Source organism: Xenopus tropicalis, chromosome 1 (assembly GCF_000004195.4).
Source record: "Xenopus tropicalis strain Nigerian chromosome 1, UCB_Xtro_10.0, whole genome shotgun sequence".
Taxonomy (NCBI): Eukaryota; Metazoa; Chordata; class Amphibia; order Anura; family Pipidae; genus Xenopus; species Xenopus tropicalis.
The window spans coordinates 97853638-97875367 of NC_030677.2; the positions used below are offsets into that span (position 1 = coordinate 97853638).

The window sequence follows — 21730 nt, forward strand, 5'->3', positions numbered from 1 at the left end:
ATGATACCCAAATTTACTTTTCGACCCCTTCATTAACAGTTGAAACTGAGACTTAAATCTCTAACTGCCTCCTGGCTATCTCCAATTGGATGAACCAATGCCACCTCAAACTGAACCTAACAAAAACTGAACTAATGATGTTTCCGCCTAAGCCTGGTCCTACTCCCCCCTTTTCTATCTCTATTGAAGGCACCCTCATCAACCCTGTCAATTCCATGCATTGTTTGGGGGTGATCTTTGACTCCAGTCTCTCCTTCTCTGACCATACTAACACCACTGTCAAAACCTGTCACTTTTTCTTATGCAATATTGCCAAAATCCGTCCCTTTCTTTCTACTGTAACAGCTAGGCTGCTCATGCACGCGCTCATCCTATCCCGACTTGACTACTGTAACCTGCTGCTAACCGGCCTCCCTAACTCCCATCTTTCCCCCTTACAGTCTATATTAAACACCGCTGCCAGAATTCTCCTCCTCTCATCCAGGAGAGTTCAGGCCCTTCCCCTGCTAAAGGCCTTATCATGGCTTCCTGTTAAACAAAGAATAGTTTACAAACTCCTTCTCTTAACCTTCAAAGCCCTCCATTCCTCTGCTCCTCACTACATCTCTTTCCCTGGTGTCTCCTTCGTTCCTCGCAGAGCAACCGTTTGGTTGCGCCCCCCACTACTACTGCTGTTTCCCGCCTTAAATCCTTCTGCCTGGCTGCCCCTTGCATTTGGAATTCCCTCCCTGATGTCCTCCGGAGAGAATCCTCCCTCAGTCTTTTTAAAACTAAACTTAAAGACTACCTTTTGGAGCACTCGCCCAGCACCTGATCTAGGAACTGGCACTTATACTGTAAGGTCACCCACTGTGACCTACAGCACCTACATTTGCCCATTTGTGTCTGTTAGTTACCCCTCCCATATAGATTGTAAGCTCTACGGGGCAGGGACCTCCTTCATCTTGTGTTTCTGACTCTTATTGCAACTGCACCTTGTATTTATTTGTATTTATTGTTGTTGTATTTATCCATTATCTTTAACCCCCTGTCAGTATTAATGAATTCTACTGTACAGCGCTGCGTACATAAGTAGCGCTTTATAAATAAAGATATACATACATACATATACAAATTCACCAATGCACACCATCCACAATTTTAATACACTAGCAACTGGGAGTATAGATAGCTAAAGGTGTGTACATATACATTACACAGTAGTGCGTTGACTATTTCTATAAATGAAAAAATATAATCACACTTACCGTTTAAGATTTGTTGCACAGCTTCATTGCCCATTTGTGCAGCTGTGAAACCTTGCAAAGAGACTATAGAAGCATCTGACCCAAAGCTTAAAAGAAGCCGACAAGTCTGCAAGTGACCTCCTAAAGCGGCTCTGTGCAAAGCTGTTTGCCCAAGTGTATCCAATGCATTCATCTATAAAGAAAAAGGACAAAAAAAAAGGGAAAAAAAAAAAAAGTAGGCCTTATTACAAGAGAAAACAAAGTCCATGTAAACTATGCACTTGCCCAGTTAGCCAATACTTTAGGGCTCATATACATAAAAATACTCTATCAATAAATCAGCTATTTTCAAACAGATTTTTTTTTTTTTTTTTTTTTTTTATCATCCTGACCTATACAACTTGATTTTGCTGTTATTACTCCTGCTAAGTTCTATTCTCACATCTATCACTAGGTGGCAAATGGACACATTTTCTGCACTGCATACATTTTCTGTGCTAATTTTGACCTGCATTCAGGAAGAGAAATGCAACCTTTGTTAAAATTTGAGATAACTAAAAAAGTAAAATGGTTTCAATTGCTAGTTTAGTGCAAGAAACAACCAAAAATATTGATAACTTTTAATTAAAACAACAGTGTTCATCATAAGCCCCATTCATGGAATCCATGGTTAAATCATTACTATTTAAAAAGCATAAAGTGTTAACTTAAAAAGTACAATTTATAAGCAGTCTAGATCACTATGCTTCAGATGCAATTTATATATGCTTACCTTTGCACCATGCTTATGGAGAACTTCCACTACATCATTATGTGCTCTTTCAGCAGCAACATGCAACGGAGTCATAAAGCTAAAAGAAAAAAATGTTTATAACAAACCTGAAATAAATGTTTCCTTTTAACAGAAATTATATTTAAAAAAAAAAGGAACCTCTAAAATTTTCTGAAACAAATTTCCCCACAAAAAGTTGTAATTTTATGTTATAATATCATATCATATATCATATCCCATAAATGAACCCACAGGATATTGGTCAAGTAGTCCTGTCGGGGATCCCCTTACTTGGTCTGATAAGCTGCCAAATCGGTCTCAAGGACCAAATCGGCAGCTCAAATCTGCTTGTGTATGGCCACCTTAAGTCACAACAAAATAGGCAGCACTCACTTAACTATCGAATTAGCCGACGAGTGCACAATCCAACAGGGTCCTGTACATGTAGATTCAAACAAAGCCTAATTGGCTCAAAACATTGCTGCTGTCCATATTGTGACAATAAAGGCATTTTAATGAAATTGACGGAGTGCTGCCTATAATCGTATGGCCACCTTAAGTCTTAGGCTTTCCCCACCATATACTGAAAAGGATCTCTAAAAGCAAACTACTCTAGGGAAGCCTAGCCACTTTGGCTATCTTCACATCTTTTATTTCTTTTATGGCAGTAGTAAAAACAATTTACTAAATTTGTCTGAATATACAAATCTACCAATTATATGGGCTGCTGGCAATACCAGGAAAACCACCAGACAAGCAAATCTTTCCTTATATTGGACTGATCAAATTGTTTTTCCTAGGGCCAAATGTTCATATCACAACAATGGGCATACAGGCTCATGAGAAGAAGACCGCATGAATTTCCGGCCAGATATCAGTCAGGTAGGCCCCATAAACAGTCAGATAAGCTTTTTTCCCATTTACACAGAAGATACTGTCTTAGCCAAGAATTCCATTTCTAAAACAAACTATAGAAGATTACGTACTCCTTGTTTTTTTCATTGACGCTGGCTCCTTTTCTAAGCAGCAATTCTGTTATCTGCTTTCGCTTGGGATGCAAGGAGGCCACTGCACAGTGCTGCAAAACATGAAATTAAATGTATAAAAGGGTAGATGAAAATAATTACATGTGTACATAATTTATCTATCTATGATACCCTTCTGTTCTGTAGCATTTAATGATACCATCTATATCTGTTAAATATTGTAGAATGCCTGCTTGCAAAGTAAACAGCTCAAATCCTTCCGTTATTTATCAAAAGACTGGCTGAGATACCAGCAATGCTGAGGAAAAGGCGAGAGGGTGATCAATGGTAAATTATGCTCTACTGAAAACAATTTCGATTTTATAACTGCAGTGCCAAGGATGAGCAATGCCCATGTCATCATATGAGTAAGAAGCTAGAGAATATATTGTCTGCTTTGTACACCAGGCTGAAAACCAAAAACAGCTTCCAAAATTTGCAAACTTTGTCAGATGATAAAAAAACAGAGACAAGAATTTAAGAATCTGCTGCCTTGAGATGTTTTCCCTCCTGGTAAAAAACCCTTTAAAAAAAAAAGAAAATAAGTTGCTTTTAATTTGAAATGACCACCATATGTAATAAAATGCACTAATTCTGCCCTGGTGCATTAAACAAACCAATAAGATGTTTGCTTTTAAACAGCTGACTAATAAATGTTACCTGCTATTCTTTCAAAGGAACAGCACAGAAATTAATTCTAAACAAGCAGGCTTGTCTAACAAAAAACCCAGCTCGATTTTGATCGGCTGCCACTCTGCTCAGCAGCCAGGAATATTCTTTTGTTAGAAACCAATAAAATACTCACTGCACTTTAAAATAAAATCTGTTATACTATTATAATAGCCACACAAAATTTTGAAAATGTATTAGGTTTTGCCTCATATCCCAATTTTATTATCTCTAGCTTTCTTTTAAAAAATTAACTGTAATAAAAAGAGGAAGAAAAAAAAGAATGGAAATGTTGAAAATGCAGAGAATAGGGGCTTGCAAATAAGTATATACACTAAATAAACTGCATTGATGAGATCTCATTTTTTCATGCACTTTAGAAGCATTCAAACATGTGCTGAAATCACATAAGGAAAAACCAAAATCAAACACTAATTTGTAGGGAGGGAAGCTATCAGTGAAGTGACCCCACAATGTGACTGCTGTTAGAATTGCTTAACTGTCTCCTCTGGTATTTTACATGATACCGCAGGAGTTTAGCCCAGTAAAATACCTGTAATAAAGGCACCCATACATCGTATAGGCACACAAAAACACTAAAATAAGAATTATTCTCAATACATTTCATAACTTATACAATGTAAACCAAAAATAACTATAGTCAACATCTAAATGTGAATCATACAAGCACACAAAAAAACCTAAAAATTAACTTTTCATAGCATGTCACGTACAAAGAGAATAATTACACAATCGTGTAATTTACTCATCACTGGAAACTGAAGATTTCATAAAATGTCGACTTAAAACAAAGGGAAAAACGAATGCAGAATTCTAATTAATTTCTTTAAGCTCACATTCCACAGAGTGCAAAGAACAAAGATGATTTATATTGCCTCTTAAAATTCAACACTCACAGGACATCTGAAGCCAAGCTTTTGTCTGCCTTTCTATGAGCAAGCTTGGTTACTGAATGTTCTTCTTTTTATAAGCAATGATACGGAGGCTGCATACCGCATAATGTTAGTAGTGCAGGTATATTTTATTTTCAATAGCTCTTAATATGGCAGAATTGCTTCAATGATATAAAACAAATAACCTTTGGCTCTTTATTACTTAACAACATTTTATAGAAACCACAGCAGCTCATTAAATGAAATCAATGTACAGGTATGGGACCTGTTATCCAGAATGCTCTGGACCTGGGGTTTTCTGTATAATGGATCTTTCCCTAATTTGAATAGCCATACTTTAAGTCTACTAAAAATCATTTATACATTATAAATAAACCCAATAGGATAGTCTGGGCTCCAATAAGGATTAATTATATCTTTGTTAGGATTAATTTTATTGAGTTTTATTATTACAGAGAAAAAGGAACTCAATTAGATTTGCTTAAAAGATGGCCTTCCCCTTATTCAGAACATTCTGACTAATGGGTTTCTGGATAATATATCCCATACTTGTATTAATTTACCAAAATAAATAATTTTCTTTCCAAAAAGAACAAAAAAATGCTGAAAGTTTTACTGAAGCATCTCTAATATGTAGCCAGACCATTTCTCACATGAGAGACAGATGCTTCATTAAGATTTGTTTCATCTATTTAACGTGGCCCCAGCTTGAAGCAGGATCATGGACACAGGTTACATAGAATTTAAGCTTTGCAATAAATAGCTATTATACCCCAAATCTTACTGGTTAAGGCAAAGGTAATAATGGTACCCACTGGTTACAACCAAAGCAAAACTCAAATCGTTCGTGCTAGCTAGTAAGAAGAACCTTGACATCTGCACTCACCAGTGCCGTCTCGTGTGACTGTGGCTGCTTAAAATTAATGATCTCCAAAGCAAGTGTCTTTTTCACCTTCGCCATGTCTGCCTCTCTGGCAGCCTGTAGCAATGAATGTCCTTTGAATTCATCTGCAATAAAATTTACAAGATTGCATTATTTGTAAAAGGTTGTATTCTTGTTAAAATAAAAAAAGAGGTGAAAAAAACCATATCTTATAATTAATTGATACATATAGAGCTTGGAAGTTCTGATATTGCGCACATTAGCATTATGCAGTTGTAGTTAAATAGTACCAATTCAGGGAAACAAACATTAATGCATTTGGATTTGAACATTAAGTAGTTTGAGTAATTTTCCATATAAAATCACTAATATATTAAACCAGTATTTTACCTCTTACATTTAGAGCCTACGGATTATTAAACAGGTGCAGATATCAGTGTATCACACATACTGTCCCAACAATGCTAACTGGCCAACAGAAATGTGGCAGCTCCATGTATTAATTAAAGTTTCCTTATCCTGCAAACCCCAGGTCCCATATTATCAGATAACAAACCCATATCTGTACACTTAATATACTAGATCCAAATCATCAACTAAATATATGAAAGGATATTAATGGTTCTTAATATAATGATGAAAATTCCAACTGTTTTCAACAAAAACCTGCAGCCAACCCCATTTCAGATAACGTTCCTGAAAACACTTTCGGCATTCAAGGTAACAGGAAGATCAAGCATTAATGGGTATTTGCTAGAATGCAAGCCAATCTGTTTCTCTATCTTCTGACACCCTGACAGGAAGAAGAATAAAAAAACTTCATCCCTAAAGGTAAGTATGAATGCATTATTTATAAACATACACAAATGCGGTTTCATATGACATATGGTCAATGGTTCCAAAACAATTATAGCAACATTGCTTATGTAAAATATCAACAAGTGAAATTGCCTCTTTCACCTAACAAGTCTGAACTGTAATGCTGTTTCCAGCAAAGACAACACTAAATTGAAATACACAAACCAAAACTTACAAGACAGCCTTTCTTTGAGCTCTGGTGTAGGGGCCATATCAACAGCACTTTTTCCATGGCAGTTGACTAATGTTGGATCGGCACCATGGCTCAGCAACAGGGAGCACACTTCCACTCGATTCTTAGATGCAGCTTCATGTAATGGCGTGAACTGCCAAAGATCCATGGCATTAACACAAGCCCCGTGCTGAAAAATAATCAAAAGTGTTTACTGGGGAATATGAAAGCACTTAAAATGACAACTTTATAACACATGCTGCCAATTTTAAATACTAGATGAAGCATATTTCAAAAACATTTTTAAAAACTGTATATGCTATTTCCACAAACACAAATAGTACAGTAGAAGGATACTGTTTTGGAAAAGCATGCTTTTTGGGTGAGGGAAATTTGGGCTACTGTAAGATCATCATCATTTATTTATATAGCACTAGCAAATTACGCAGCACTTCACAATAAATTTAAACAAATAGGGATCTTAAAAAGTTCAACAGACAAAAGGTATACAGAGTAACAATAGGATCAGATGGCCCTGCTCGCAATTCTGCATGTGACAATGTCCCATGTGTTGTTGCCTTATAAATAATTATAAATAATAGGAGCTCCATGTTTGTATGCCATACTACTGCTCTGCTATAGACTTTAGCACATGACAGTGGAGAAATATCCACTCCCCATGAGGAGTTTTCAATGCTGCTGCTATCCAGGGAAAACCAGCAATTATTTTTTTTCCTTTTTTTGAAATTTTTGTTTTCAGTCAAAAATTATCTGACTACAGCTGTGAGTCTGCTTAGCCCAAAGGCTAATGTAAAACCTCAACGTGCCACTGCTGGCAAAACCAACCCTCAACCACCTTATTATAAAATAAATCAATATTTTGCAAATAAAAACTAAGGTACTTTGTGGCAACTACTTGCAGGTGTGAGCACTTGGTGTGAACAAAGATTACCTGAACATATGTACTCACCTTTAGCAGCAATTCTGTGACTTCGAAGTGTCCATAAGAACATGCATTGTGCAGAGGCACCAGTCCACTAAGCATAGAAAAACATATAAATTAAATACCAACAAAAATATAATTTTTTTTCTCTTGCTAGGGATACTTAGAGCAGTACACACTTTAAAATCTGGTTTGCTCTATAATTAAAAGCACTGATTTTTTTTTCTCTTTTTTAATTCTCTTATAAGGCAACCCATAGGATGCTTTAGAAAGAGTACGCTTGGAGCCTCAGTAAGACTTGACTTTCTATATTAAATAACTTGTAACTAAATTAACTAAAATTACGTATCTTCTTGTGAATCCTTAGTTATCTGTATGGATTCTTATACCAGATTTTTCTTTTTATATTGTAAGGAGATGTGTGGGTAGCGTATTTCCATACCTACAGTCATGGCCAAAATTGTTGGCCCCCTAGAAATTTTTCCAGAAAATCAAGTATTTCTCGCAGAAAAGTATTGCAGTAACACATGTTTTGCTATACACATGTTTATTCCCTTTGTGTGTATTGGAACAGAACAAAAAAGGGAGGAAAAAAAGCAAATTGGACATAATGTCACACAAAACTCTAATTTCTGGGGTGCCAACAATTTTGGCCATGACTGTATACTTTATCCAGGGTTCCTAAGTTTTTTGAAACATTTTAAGTCCATCTGTAGCAATATTTGTTAGTTTTTCATTTCTGAAAATCCAATCAATCTTGTTTTTGAGCATTATATAATTTATTGTAGGGGATTTCCAGGATTTGGCTATCGTTTGTCTGGCTGCCAGTCATATGTGGTTCAGAAGTTTTTGTTTGTTCTTTGGGATGTTGGCAGAGGGAAGTCCCATAAGAGCTTCATACAGGTTCTTACGTAAGTTTACATGCAATACAGAAAAGATCAAATTATATACTCTCACCCAAAATCTAATTGCTTTAGGGCAAAACCACCAGATATTGCCCATAGTTCCAGGGGAACTAAAACAAAAGTCATTTGTGCCTTGAAACATTTTTGCTAGTCTAATTGGTGTTAAATACCAACCTTTTACTGATAAAATTGTATTGGTCGAGCTATGTTTCAGGTTGTCCCACACCTGGGACCATTGATCTTCGGTTAGCGCAGTACCTAGGTCTTTATTCAACTGTTTGATATATGAAATCTCTGAGATTTTTGGGAGATATTATATTTAACCCAATGGAGTATTTGAAGTGCCCTGTAGTGTTCCATCTTTGGAATGTTGTAGTTTTCAATGAGATAGGTCAATGGATAGGGGCCTCTTAAAGACAGTAAGTTAGAAACCCTGGTTAATTTGTTGTCGGTGCACCATTTAAACACCTTAGTTTGTAGCCCTGGTAGGAATGAGGGGTTACCAGTAATAGGGGCTGTCGGTGTGTGGGGGGAGATTAATTTATACATTGTAGCATTGCGATCCCAAAGGGATAGTGTGTGTCTCAGGCACTGACTAAGTGCTGTCGGTCGTGATATAGGGGGGGACCATATAAGGGCTTCTGCCAAATACAGATGTGCTAAATAATTTTCTAAGTCCACCCATAATGGTGGAGCACTGATTTTTTAATGAATTTAAAATAAAATATAAAATGTTACTTTAAATGCTACAATTAGACAAAAACAACAAACCACAAATCAAGCAAAGAACCTATAGAGTTCTATTCTGAAGTTGAAATATTATAGAACTCTATTCATATTTATAGTTTTTTTAAAAGGGGTATTTATCAAAACAAATAGTCCTATACAAGAAAATAGAGAGATTTCTAAATGTCAATATGTCTCATTGCATTGTCCCCTAAGTGGCCGATATATACATACATACATACATACATACATACACACACACACACACACACACGTTAAGAACATTACAGTAGCTTTTATTTTCTAATTACCCTTTATCCTTTGCATGAACATCGGCACCATGCTGGAGCAGAAGCTGGACAATCCGTACCCGGTTGTAACCGGCTGCTAGGTGTAGAGGTGTAGACTAAAATCAAGAAAAGACAAAAGTCCTCAGGATTAACTAAAATGAGGTACTCAGCTGACAAGTATCATACCATGTCATAGACAATTCTAAGAATTGCCTCTGATAAAACACGTAGAAACAATTATCAGCAAATTATAAGCATTGTCTATTTTTGTAGCTGTGACAAGCAGCTGCTACTAGTAATTCTGTGTGTCTTCACTCTAAGGCTAATGCCCGACGGAGCCAGTTAGTCGCCTGAGATAGATCTCTGCTACAACGGATGACTAACCTCTCTGAAATGACTTTCCACCGGCAACAATAGGAGTCGCTGATGTAAAGGCCTACGCATTGCTTTGGCTTTCTTAAGACACGTATAGTTGCTTACAGGAAGAAACACTTCAACTTCAGAAAGTCAAAGCTAGCAAAGCTAAGGCGATCCCCAGTGATTCTAGCTGCTTACCTGCTACCCCAGACTGGCAATCCTCTTCTTCAAAAAATGCACCAGCCAAGGGTACTGAGCAGTGCCACCATCTTGTTCCTATTAAAGTTGGGCATATGTCCAGGATAGAAATCAGCAAAATTTTATACTGTGCATGCACTCGCCAAGGATGCCGCTGGAATGCTTGCAGAACAAGATGGATGTACCGCACTCCTCAAATAATACCTAGTGCTGGTGTGTTTTCTGAAAAGGAGGAGCACCAGCCCAGAGTAGCAGGTAAGTGACTAGCTTCTCCTTTAAAGGAGAACTATACCCTAAAAATGAATATGGCATAAAATTACTTATATTATATACTGTACCTTACTGCATCAGCATAAAGTTTCAGCAATGATTCCAGACTCCAAACTTGTCACAGTAGCTCCCCATTTTGAAAAGGGTCTGTGACACTCAAATGCTCAGTGTGGTCTGAGCAGCTGTTGGGGAGCTAAGCTTAGGGGTGGTCGCAAATCATAAAGCAGAAAATTAGGTTTGTCTGTCATATAAGCTGATGCTACAGAGGGCTGATTAATAAATTCTGATGCTTCCATGTAGTAATTATCTGTATTAATTAGCAATCACCCATATATTGTGACATTTATATTCTAGCAGAAAAGATGATGGGAAGTTACTGGTGGCATCTTCAAAAGTACAGATCTTCCCTCCTAAAGGACTTTGGTTGATTTAATCTGGTACAGAAGCCCAAAACATAATGCACAACATTTCCAACCTACTTCTTTAGTTAAAGTTTAGTTCTCCTTTAACTTTGGACTGTCAACTTCACTGGGAAAGGGACTAATGTAATATATAATCTAACCAATGCAGTGAGGCTATGGCTGTACTATAGTTATAGCATACTAATAATAAATCAGTCTGCTTTGGATTAATCATTTGTTCAATTCATTTCTAATTTTTGGTTTTATGTTTCAAAATATGGAGTCCGAAGCCAGATTTGACTTCCTTACTATTGAGTGCAATTCTGATATCTACCGGGAGCTACTATTTTGCTACCTTTCCATTGTTCTGCTGATCGGCGTGCACAAATAACATGGCTGTGCACCATGGGGAATGAAGAATATGGCTAGCCCCATGTGAAATTTCAGAATTAAATGTAAACTATTGTTGTTGAGGTATTTTGAAAAAGCATGTTTTACCATGACAGTACTCATTCAAGTCAAATCCTTAACAAAAGAACAATTAATTAGAAGTGTCAGTGTTCCTTTAAAACTATTTGCATAACCAAAGACAAGTTTAGCGTCCCATTTAAAAGATGACAGTTGTTATTTCTTCATTTCATTTCTGATTCACATGCTATCCCACCTTCTAAAGGCTGACAGACTACAGACTACAATTTCACGATACGTGGGTGCATTAGCACATGAAGATGGTAAAGAAATCAGGAGATGCTACCATAAGATACTGCATATTGTGCGTTCCCACGCTTTCTATTTTCATTTACTCACTATTTGAGAAATTTTAGATGTAGTTACAACAAAATGAGTTAAAAAGTATATTTAAAAAGTACACATATATTAATTAAAATGGCCATCATAGGCCACTGTACACAGTCATAGTTTGTGTGTCTCTGAAGGAGATTTTTTTAGTGGGGTCGACTGCTTTAAATCTGAAAAACACATAAAAGGTGCAAGTATCTTTCTCTTATGTAAATGGTACTTCAGTTTGTCCAAAGTTTGCAAAACATAAAGTACAAGGAAATGCAAGGATGTTCACTTCCCTGACAGGTTAAAATTCAAATTATATTTCATTTCTGGAAGCTAAAACCCAGATTTAAAATGGTCGCAGAAAAAGCAGCTTGTTGCCGAACAGAGATAACATATTTCAAGGATACTTATAAATGTTCTTCAGATAATGAAATGGGTAAAAGGAATTTTTTTTAAAATTGATTTACTGCATAATAAACAACTAATAAGATTACAGTTTGAAAATTCAGTTTATGGAATGGCTTCGGTTTAAAAAAACAGACAGCTGCACAGAAAGACATATTACCATCCAGCCTGGTTCTGCAAAATACAGTTAAAATGAAATATTTTAGTGTACCACAAGGCTATAGCATTTGCAATACAAAATCAAAATTATGTTTAGGGTTGCTGAGGTTCCCACATTTACATCTCCCAGGAATGGTGCAAACATTGTCACCCCTATATACCCACATTTTACTAACAGTTGCTGAATGGTTTCCAAAGTAAATGTCACTACAATTAAATCTGTCTATGTATTAAACAAAAGAATACTACAAAGTTGGCAAATGATAGGGGCTAAATTATTTGAGATGCCAAAGCATACCAATAAATGTATAAAATGTTTAGTTTTTTTTTTTTTTTAAAGCCAAACTCTTAAACCTGGTTCCCCAAAATGTTCTAAAACTAACTTTTGCTTAAAGTGTGCTATAAAAAGATTCTCAATAGCTAAAGCAAACCAGAATAAAAAAACTGTAGTGCAAAGAGCTATTTTAAAGTCCACAGAGCATTCCAAAGTTTTAGAAAGCAGATTCTAAATCTGTAATAATTTATATTTAAATAATTGGAGATACTTTCCAGTGAGATATTTTAGTAAAACCTGTATAGCTTAACCTACACTATAGCCGCTATATAGATAGCTGTATATAACTAAGGTTGCTTTTTGGTCTGTGTCAGTGGCACACTCAATCAGCCCTGACAATGTGTTAAATTAACAGACAGTCTACTAAAATCAATAATGTGTTCTTTAAAACACCATAAAACTATATGTAAAATCCTTAGCCTTAAATGAATTGCAAAACAAAAGTCTTCTTAAATATATACTGGTTTAAATACTGGTTTAAGAAGAAAATGTGCTTTTAATTAATGATGTTAGCGCAATAGAAAGTGAACTTATTATACTTATGTAATGACAGTAACTAAAACTAATGTAAGAAAAAGATTGCATTTTCTACTCTGTACAGTAACGGAATGGTTTAGTTAAGCACTAAAAAGCTAATTTTGCTGTGATTATTTTTTTCTTTTATAATTTATACAATCTTAACGTTATGGCGCTTATTTATAAAACATCGAACAAGGAAGAATTCCCATGGTTTTTTGTGCCCCCTTCTAATTTTAGCACTTATTTTCAAAACCCTAATAACATTATGAATTCTAAGCAACTGTCCAATAAACATTAAAGGAACAGTAACAACAAAAAAGTGAAAGCATTTTAAAGTAATTAAAATATAGTGTACTGTTGCCCTGCACTGGTAAACCTGATTTGTTTGCTTCAGCAACACTATTTTAGTGTACATAAACAAGATGCTTTGTAGCCATAGAGGGCAGATGAAACAGGTCTACATAGTACAGGTTAAATTGCAGGTAACGGATAAGTTCTGTAGAACACTATTATATTCTACAGACCTTATCTGCTATATATCTTGATTTTTCCCCCCCAGACTGAATGGCTGCCTCCATGGCAACACAGCAGCTTGTATATAAAATCTGTAGTTGTCTTTCTGAAGCAAATACACCAGTTTTACCAGTGCAGGGCCTCAGTACATTAACAATGAAAAATACTTTGAAACACTTTCACATTTTTTGGTGTTATTATACTGCTATAAAGAGGCCGTATACTAACACCCCCACCATGTTTAACCCAAGTTAAAAAACAGAGCTTGCACTGAGCATACTTTATGGCTATGTTTTTTTTTAGAATTAGGGCCGTGGCAGACGGGGAGATCCCTTGAGAGGAAAGGGATCCGCAATTAAGGGAAATCGCGGTGCCGCATATGCCATCCCACCGGCGATTTACGTTCAAGCCGGTGGGATGGCATATTGGGGAGATTAGTCGCCCGCGACAAGGGAGATTTGTCGTGGGCAACTTATCCCCCTGTCTGCCATGGCCCTTAAAAATCTAGGTTATTTCTTGAGCTAAACAGTAAGTTAGGGCCACTTTGTTTGCTCCTTGTTAGGTACAGTAGATAATGAGATTACCCTTTGTTGTAACTATATCATTAGCAGGAGTCCATTATGTAGTGTAATAATGCGTATACTAGTAATCTCTGCAAGTACCAAAATATTAAGTAACTTCAGTTTCCCTGTTTAGTTCAAGAAATAACAAAAACCTCAATTTTTCATGATTAAAACAAAATGTATGTTTAATGCACACTTGCTAAGGGGTATACTGGCCCTTTAATGAGAGGCTCTTGCAACTGAAATATGTTATTAGTAATCAGTTCTGTTCCAGATAGGACTGACTTACTTGTACATAATTTTTTTGCTTGCATGGAGGTATCCAATTCCTGGAGCTCATGTGAACATTTCTACTCATGGCAAACAAAAGAAGCCATGTTTATGGGGGTTTTAGATATATATGCAGGAACACAACTAGTGTCCTACTAACAAAAGACAATCACTTCCCCTTTATATAAAAAGGCTTATTAGAAATTACTACACTGATACTTGGAGACAATTTTGACTAATTTATCAAGTGAAGGATAAAGTTAGCAAAAGAATTACATTATGAAACTACATAAATATATTAATTCTAAAGGTGGGCGAATCCTGGCTAACCTAGTGAATTAAAGTAATAGCAATAGGAGCGGTCAGAGTGAGGAACACATCAATGAGTTGAAGTGGTACTGATGGGAAAATCAAGTCCGCCCAATCAACATCTGGTTGATATGAGGGCCCCATACATGGGCAGATAAGCTGGCGAATCGGTCTAAAGGACCTGAATCAGCAGCTTAAATCTACCCATGTATGGCCACCTTAAGCCTCTGAAGATGTTGACGATGTAATGTCATGACAATATCCTGTTTTGCACAAGCAAATAGGATATAGAGGGAATAGGTGAGATAACTAAATAACTGGACAATAAATTCACAATAGCATAAAAATGGGTTTAGCATCTTTTGCATTTGCACCCATATTTAAAATGTGACCATTTGTCTTGTATTGAGTAAAACATATTTACAAATGAGGAGACTTTATCTTGCATAAGAGCCTGCTTATGGCTGGAGGCGTATATGCAGTGAACTGACTACAACATATTACATTTTTTTTTTTTTTTTTTTTTTTTTGCTGCTGTGAACAGAACCATACTGTCACCATCTGCTGTACCTCCTGAAAGGGCTTACAGCCCTTTTGATCTCATGAGGCTTATAAAATTAGGATTCATCTTGGGACAAAATGACCCCATATAGAGGATTTCCAAACGATCATCTCCAAATTGTTGAGACCAAGACATGCAACTGTAAGTAATTTTTGATAACTAAGTATTTCAGTAAAAATTCTATAACAGTCACAGCAAACACTTTCTCCCAAGATGTATGGGCTTGTTCTGCCACTCTGTATATATGGTAAATGCATTAAACCCACACTACAGGTGGCTTGGGATTCCTGATGTTTCCAGGGAGACTTTCAGCTCCAGACGTCTTTGTACGTGCACACTGGTTGCCAAGCATATGTTTATTTGAATGTGTTTATTTTAGGTGCATTTTCTGTTTACCTAGGAAAAGCATGTATAATCTTTAATAATGACTGAATGAATAAGTTTCTAATTATACATTTGCAAAGGTATATGGTTGTAAATACATATAAAAATATTATAATTCTCAATATTGTGAAGACTATTCTTATATGTATGAAAACAGATTTTGAAAGATCTGTTCCCACTGGCTTGACAGCATCAAATATGTATAGGTTTGGAGTTACCAAAAGATTTCTAAAATGCCCAAAGCCAAAACATGTAGTAAAGTCCCAACTCTAACCCAACAATGATTTTTCTTTCCAAAACTACACATAAAATGAAAATATACAGCAGTTATCTCCCCAAAGGTTTTCGGGTACAAAATTCTGTAATATAAAAGCCAAAAAACAAATAAATTCATGCCACATTTATTTAATACAAAAATATGGGCTTCTTTGGACCTTGAAATCTTATTCAAAAAAAGAAAGTACAGACCCTGAAGAATTTAACATGGGGCAATGAGGTTTCTACCCCAAACTACCAAACAAGTCTGTTGTTTTTCCAAAAAAAAAAAAAAAACCCCTCAGAAGTTAAACTTCAAAACATATATATTAAACAAAAACAAGACATATATATGCCCAGTAAGGAACTGAAACTTTGGATCAATAAAAACCTTGAAAAAAATGTTTTTGATCATTTTAGCTGCTGCTGACTCTTTGATAACACACACATAAATAGATACTGTAAAAAAAAAAAAAAAAAAAAAAAAGCCAGCATCACCAAGACTTCTTGTGAAAAAACAAATCATGTATTTAAAACAGCATGGACAGCCAACATTACGATTCGGTCCACATTGGACTGAAGGGGCCGAATCAACAGCTTAAAAGCAGTGATCCCCAACCAGGGGCTCGTGAGCAACATGTTGCTCACCAACCCCTTGGATGTTGCTCTCAGTGCCCACAAACCAGGTAGTTATTTTTGAATTACTGACTTGGTGGCAAGTTTTGGTTGAATAAAAACAAGATTTACTACCAAATAAAGCCTCATGTAAGCTGATAGTGTGCATAGAGGCTATTTAATAGCCAATCTTAGCCCTTATTTGGCACCTCCATGAACTTTTATGGCTTAAAGGAACAGTAACATTAGAAGGCAAAAGGAATCTAATCATACATACACCGAATAAGGGGAACTATAGTAAAAAGGAAAAATTTATATAAGCTTAATCTCATGAAGGCAGAGTGCTGAGAGGGGTCAAATGAAGAGTAAAGGTCCCCATACATGTTAAGATTCACTCGCTTGGCGAGATCGCCAAGCGAGTGGATCTTCACCCGATATCCCCACCTACGGGTGGGTGATATCAGGGAGTGTGTAGGCTAATTCGATCGTTTGGCCCTGGGGCCAAACGATCGAATTATATTGGTGGCAATGGGGCAGTCGGTTCAGGGACAGCATCAATGAGCTGATGCGGCCCTTGATCCGGCTGAATCTTTTAACCTGGCCGATTGATATCTGGCCCATTTCAGGCCAGATATCGGTCGGGCAGGCCCCTCGTTTCTGCCCCTACACAGGCCGATAAGCTGCCGAATCGGTCCAAGAGACCCATATCGGCAGCTACAATCGGCCCATGTATGGGGACCTTAACAGTAGCCATACATGGGCAAATGGCCAACTCAGAACCTCCAGAATTAACTTACTGGCCTGTTTACTGAGGTCTAGAATAGGTAGATCTTTAGTAAAAAAAAAAAAAATAAAAAATAAAAAGCCTGCTAGGTTATGTAAGGACTGCAAAAGTAATGAATTCTTAAGCGAACAGTAATAACACAAAAAGAGTATATAAAATGAATTACAATATTATGAACTGTTGCCCTACACTGGTAAAAATGGTGTGTTCGCCTCAGGAAGACTACTATAGTTTATATAAATAAGCTGTTGCATAGCCATTCAAACTGGAAGAATAAAAGGCACAGGTTACATAGCAGATAACAGATAAAGCACCATTATATTCTACAGAGCTTATCTATTATCTGCTATGTAACCTGTACCCTTTCTCCTTTCTTCCAGTTTGAATGGCTGCCCCCATGGTTACACAACAGCTTATTTATGTAAACTATAGCAGGCTTTCTGTAGCAAACACAACCTTTACCAGTGCAGGGCAACAGTACATTACATTTTAATTACTTTAAAGCTCTATTATTTCTAGGTGTTAATGTTCCTTTAAGCTAATTTACAATTAAGTAAAAAAGAAAATTAACATCCAATTGCAGGCATGGTATATATTATCCAGAATTCTTGCCATCAATATGGATTCACACACCTTAGTTATCATCAAGTACAAGGTATTGTTTTATTATTACAGAGAAAAGCAAATCATTTTTATAAATAAGAATTATTTGCTTTAAATGGACTCTGGCCTTTGCAGCTTTCAGTTAACAGATCCTATACCTGTATCCTATAGTCCACCAAAACAATCAAATATTTTGTACCCGTACTAAAAGAAATAAAAGTAATTCTAAGCAACTCTGTAATATACATTAAAATTTAAAAAACCTTATGCTATTTGTAAATGTACATACCATTGAAAGCAAATTTCTCTCCTCTGCTTTACCTGACTCATAACAATGCAATATTGTAGCAGTAGTCAAATGACTCATGCCAGTGCAATATTGTAGCAGTAGTCAACTCACCACCAGCCAAAACTCCAGTTCCCAAAATGCTTTGCATATGTTGTGACTAACAAAAAAGGCATTGATGAAATTGGCATTATGGCTGGAGGACAGCTAAATTTATTTTACTTTATTTATAGGCAAAATGAGAATGGAATAGCAGAATGAAACTGATTTTAATAACATAACTTTGAAATAATCTATTATTTTAATTTTTATTGTAGAGATGGAATTACATTTTTTAATAATTTTGGTGGATTTTTTCTTTAACTGTATTGCCTGTGGCAAAAGCACAGGTTCAGGTCAAATTCAAAAAATACAACTGCAACAGGTACTCCCAGACTAAATTTCAGGCCAAAGTTTTATTTAGTATTCTGGGCCATAATTCTTTGCTTGCTGTTGTTTAGCTGAAACCAAAAAAGGTAAATCAGGAAAGAGAGGGCAAACTCACAGTAATCTTATACAGGTACCCAATTACATTTAAATACAAGTTAATAATAATAACAACTGGTTGAAATGCAGAACGTCAGTGGTATTGGAAGAGCAGCTAACAAAATCCAATTCTCCCCCTTCATCAATAGCACCAAGGAAGTTGCAAAATGGAAATAATTCAATTTCACAATATTCATATTATTATGGGAGAATACTAAAAGATAGTCATAATTCTGCTGTCTAATATAATGTGTTGTACTTGCAGGTCTTAAGTAAAAGATATATTTAAATGACAGCTTAAAGGAGAACTAGAGCTAATCCCAGCACTTTAGCAGTGAAGATCTGTGCTTCCTAATATGACCCCAGTAGCTCCTCATTTTTTCTGCTGATTCACTGCACATGTTCTGTGCCACTGTCAGTTACCTGAGCTTAGGTAATGACTCACAATATACTGTTTATAGAATATAACCATCACAATACAAGGTTAATTAGTAATTTATTCAAATTTACATTATATGGCAGGCTCAGAAACCAGTGCAATTAGCATCAGAACTTTATAGTCAACCCTGTAGCATCAGCTTCTATGATGATCTGCTATGACCCTCAAACTTAGCTTCTTACCAGCTAATACACTGAGGTCACTGAAACCCCTAACAAAATCCAAGATGGTCAGCTCCTACGTACAACTTTGAAGGCCTGGATCATTGCTGTTACAGAAATGCTAAATCTGTAGGCTAGTGCATGAAGTTCAGTATATAAAATAGAACATCTGTAGCATATTTATTTTTAGGATTTAATTTACCTTTAAAATAGAACACCAATGTTAATCTACAATTGCAAATCTGTTAAACATGGCCCCTTAAACACGTGAATACAAATATATCAGCATAGTGCCAACTTGCACTGGACACAACAAAGAGGATAGGCTAACAAGCAACAAAAAGTAATGTTGCTTGCATACATACTACACTACTATTCTACAAAGACATTTTACATCCATAACCCAACTAAAAGCAAGCTAAACGTTTTGAGGGGGGTTCAAGTCTGTGTTTTTTTTTTTTGTTCTCCAAAATAAGCAACTTGTTAAACAACAATGGAGCATAACTCAAACCTACCTTGCGACCATCACTAGCGTGGCAGTTAACATTTAAAGGTGTTAATAGAGCCATGAGTTTTTCTTCATTTCCACTCCTACAACACAAAAAGAGGAAAAAATATTAAAACATCTCTATTTAGGATGTTAATTTTCTCAGTACAGAAACAAATATGACTTTTAAATCATTTGGAAAAAAATGTTCCTACTTTTTCTCAAGATTGCCTGTATATCATTTTGACAACACTGGCCCTGGAAATAGCCCCGATTATAACTTTGTATTGATCTGCACAGTCTTTAGCCACTTGACTAATTAAAATACTGTTCTCGGGGGTGCCGAAGGTCACAACAATGGCATACACAGGGATCCTGAATCTAAGAACTATAAAGAAATATAAAGTATTTACAGAAATATTTTGGCAGAACACCAACAACAGGCAGCACAATGCTGCAAAAATGAAAATGTTGGTATTCTGCTTAAAACCGTATTAATTAACCTCTTTACCACAGTTTAAGGTGGCTTCCTTCTGTCATTATACTGAGACACTCACTAGGTGCTTTGCTTAAATTTAAAAATGAAGATGCTCTACTGTGAATGAATGAGCGTTAAACTTAAAGAAACTGGGTGACCTTGTCTACACTGAACTCCTGGACAGAACGACACAGGTTTAGCACTGCAGAAGCTTTTAGTACTAGACTTGCTATAAAATATCTGTAAACTCTACTTAAAGTGATACTGACACCAGAAAGTAAATCTTTTTTTTTTTACATCTATCATAACATTGTCTTTGCAAGAACTTTATAATTTTGCCATAAAAATTTGCCTGATGCGTTTACATTACCTGTCTGACCCCCTGTGTTCCTCTATGAGGGGGCAGCCATATTTGTCTGTTAGCATTAGAAGCTATAACTGACAGGTTGGGAAGGGACAGTCAGGTTGGAAAAACAGTCAGGTTCAGGGACTTCAAGTTACAATTACTTACAAAACCAAACCTGTCAGCGAAAAACCGTCAACACAACCTATAGGTAGCTTTTTATGTATATTCATATTTTGAAAAGTAGTTTTTTCGTGTCAGTATCACTTTAATCACATTAGTTTGGTGATTAGAATAAGTACACATATTGGACATTGCTTTGTTTGTGTTTTTTATACATCAGTTCATTTTACAAAGACGCTCCAAAATGCACTGCAGTCAATTTGAACACGAAAATGCAAACGCATTGGAAATTACTCCATACAGTGGGGCGAATGTTATGCCCTATCTAAGCAATTAGTCATGGCAATTTTTTACCTCCTAAATGCTTTAATTGTGTATTTTATTGTTCAAATCAGATTTGCCTGGTTACCTGCTGAAAGCAGTCTTCTTTCTAGACAGCCATTTCAAATATACAGTGTAAACAAACATCCAGTAATGTCACAATCAAAAAGTCCAAAGGGAACCTTTGATAAAACTTTACCATACTAAGATAGCTAACAAATAAATATCTTGAGATGATTTAGCCTAAGAAACACAGTGCCATGACACCTTTGATTTGCAAAGACATAATACTTAATAAAAAAAAAAAAAAGTGTGTGTATGTATGTGTGTGTGTATATATTATATATATATATATATATATATATATATATATATATATATATAGATATATAGATATATAGATATATATATGATAGATATATGCAAGATATTGAAAATATGGCTGTACTTATTGGATAAAATGCTTGGGTGCACGTGGCAAAAATTTTATATAAAATATCATGTAAAACAAGGAACTCACAGGGCTTAAAAGTATGGTGAAAAGAAATAAAGTTTATTTATTATTCCAATGTTTTCGGTCTCCTTGGCAAAGGTCTGTGACCAGCTTCAAAGAAATAAATAAGGTGCCTATTCTTTATGAAATTTGCACCTTAATTATTGGATTAAAGATTTGTGAAGGAAGCGTTTTTGTAAATACCTTAGTGCATGAGAGAACAAAACAGACGTGACATGAATAGATTTTGTCACTTGAGAGGAGGACTGGCAGTGTGCATGTGAATATTATTTTACATAGCACTTTGAAAAAAAAAAAAAACGAAAATCAGGTAAAATTGCCCTTAGACCTACTGGTTTTCAAAGTGGCATTTTGGTAAAATTCTGTCTTACTCTAGTAGTCAG

The 21730-nt window shown here is 35.8% G+C and overlaps 1 protein-coding gene across 4 annotated transcripts in view; it reads right to left on the reverse strand.

Annotated features, from left to right (window-relative positions):
* Positions 1-21730, reverse strand: part of tnks (tankyrase, TRF1-interacting ankyrin-related ADP-ribose polymerase) — a 109789-nt gene that overhangs the window by 28344 nt on the left and 59715 nt on the right. For all 4 annotated transcript variants that reach the window (XM_004911036.4, XM_004911034.4, XM_004911033.4 and 1 more), the window contains 8 exons: positions 19597-19672; positions 9405-9499; positions 7490-7556; positions 6523-6709; positions 5493-5614; positions 2985-3076; positions 1999-2077; positions 1248-1419 (listed from right to left, as the gene is read on the reverse strand). In XM_004911036.4, the coding sequence (XP_004911093.1) occupies positions 1248-1419; positions 1999-2077; positions 2985-3076; positions 5493-5614; positions 6523-6709; positions 7490-7556; positions 9405-9499; positions 19597-19672 (890 nt within the window). The remainder of the gene's footprint in view (positions 1-1247; positions 1420-1998; positions 2078-2984; positions 3077-5492; positions 5615-6522; positions 6710-7489; positions 7557-9404; positions 9500-19596; positions 19673-21730) is intronic.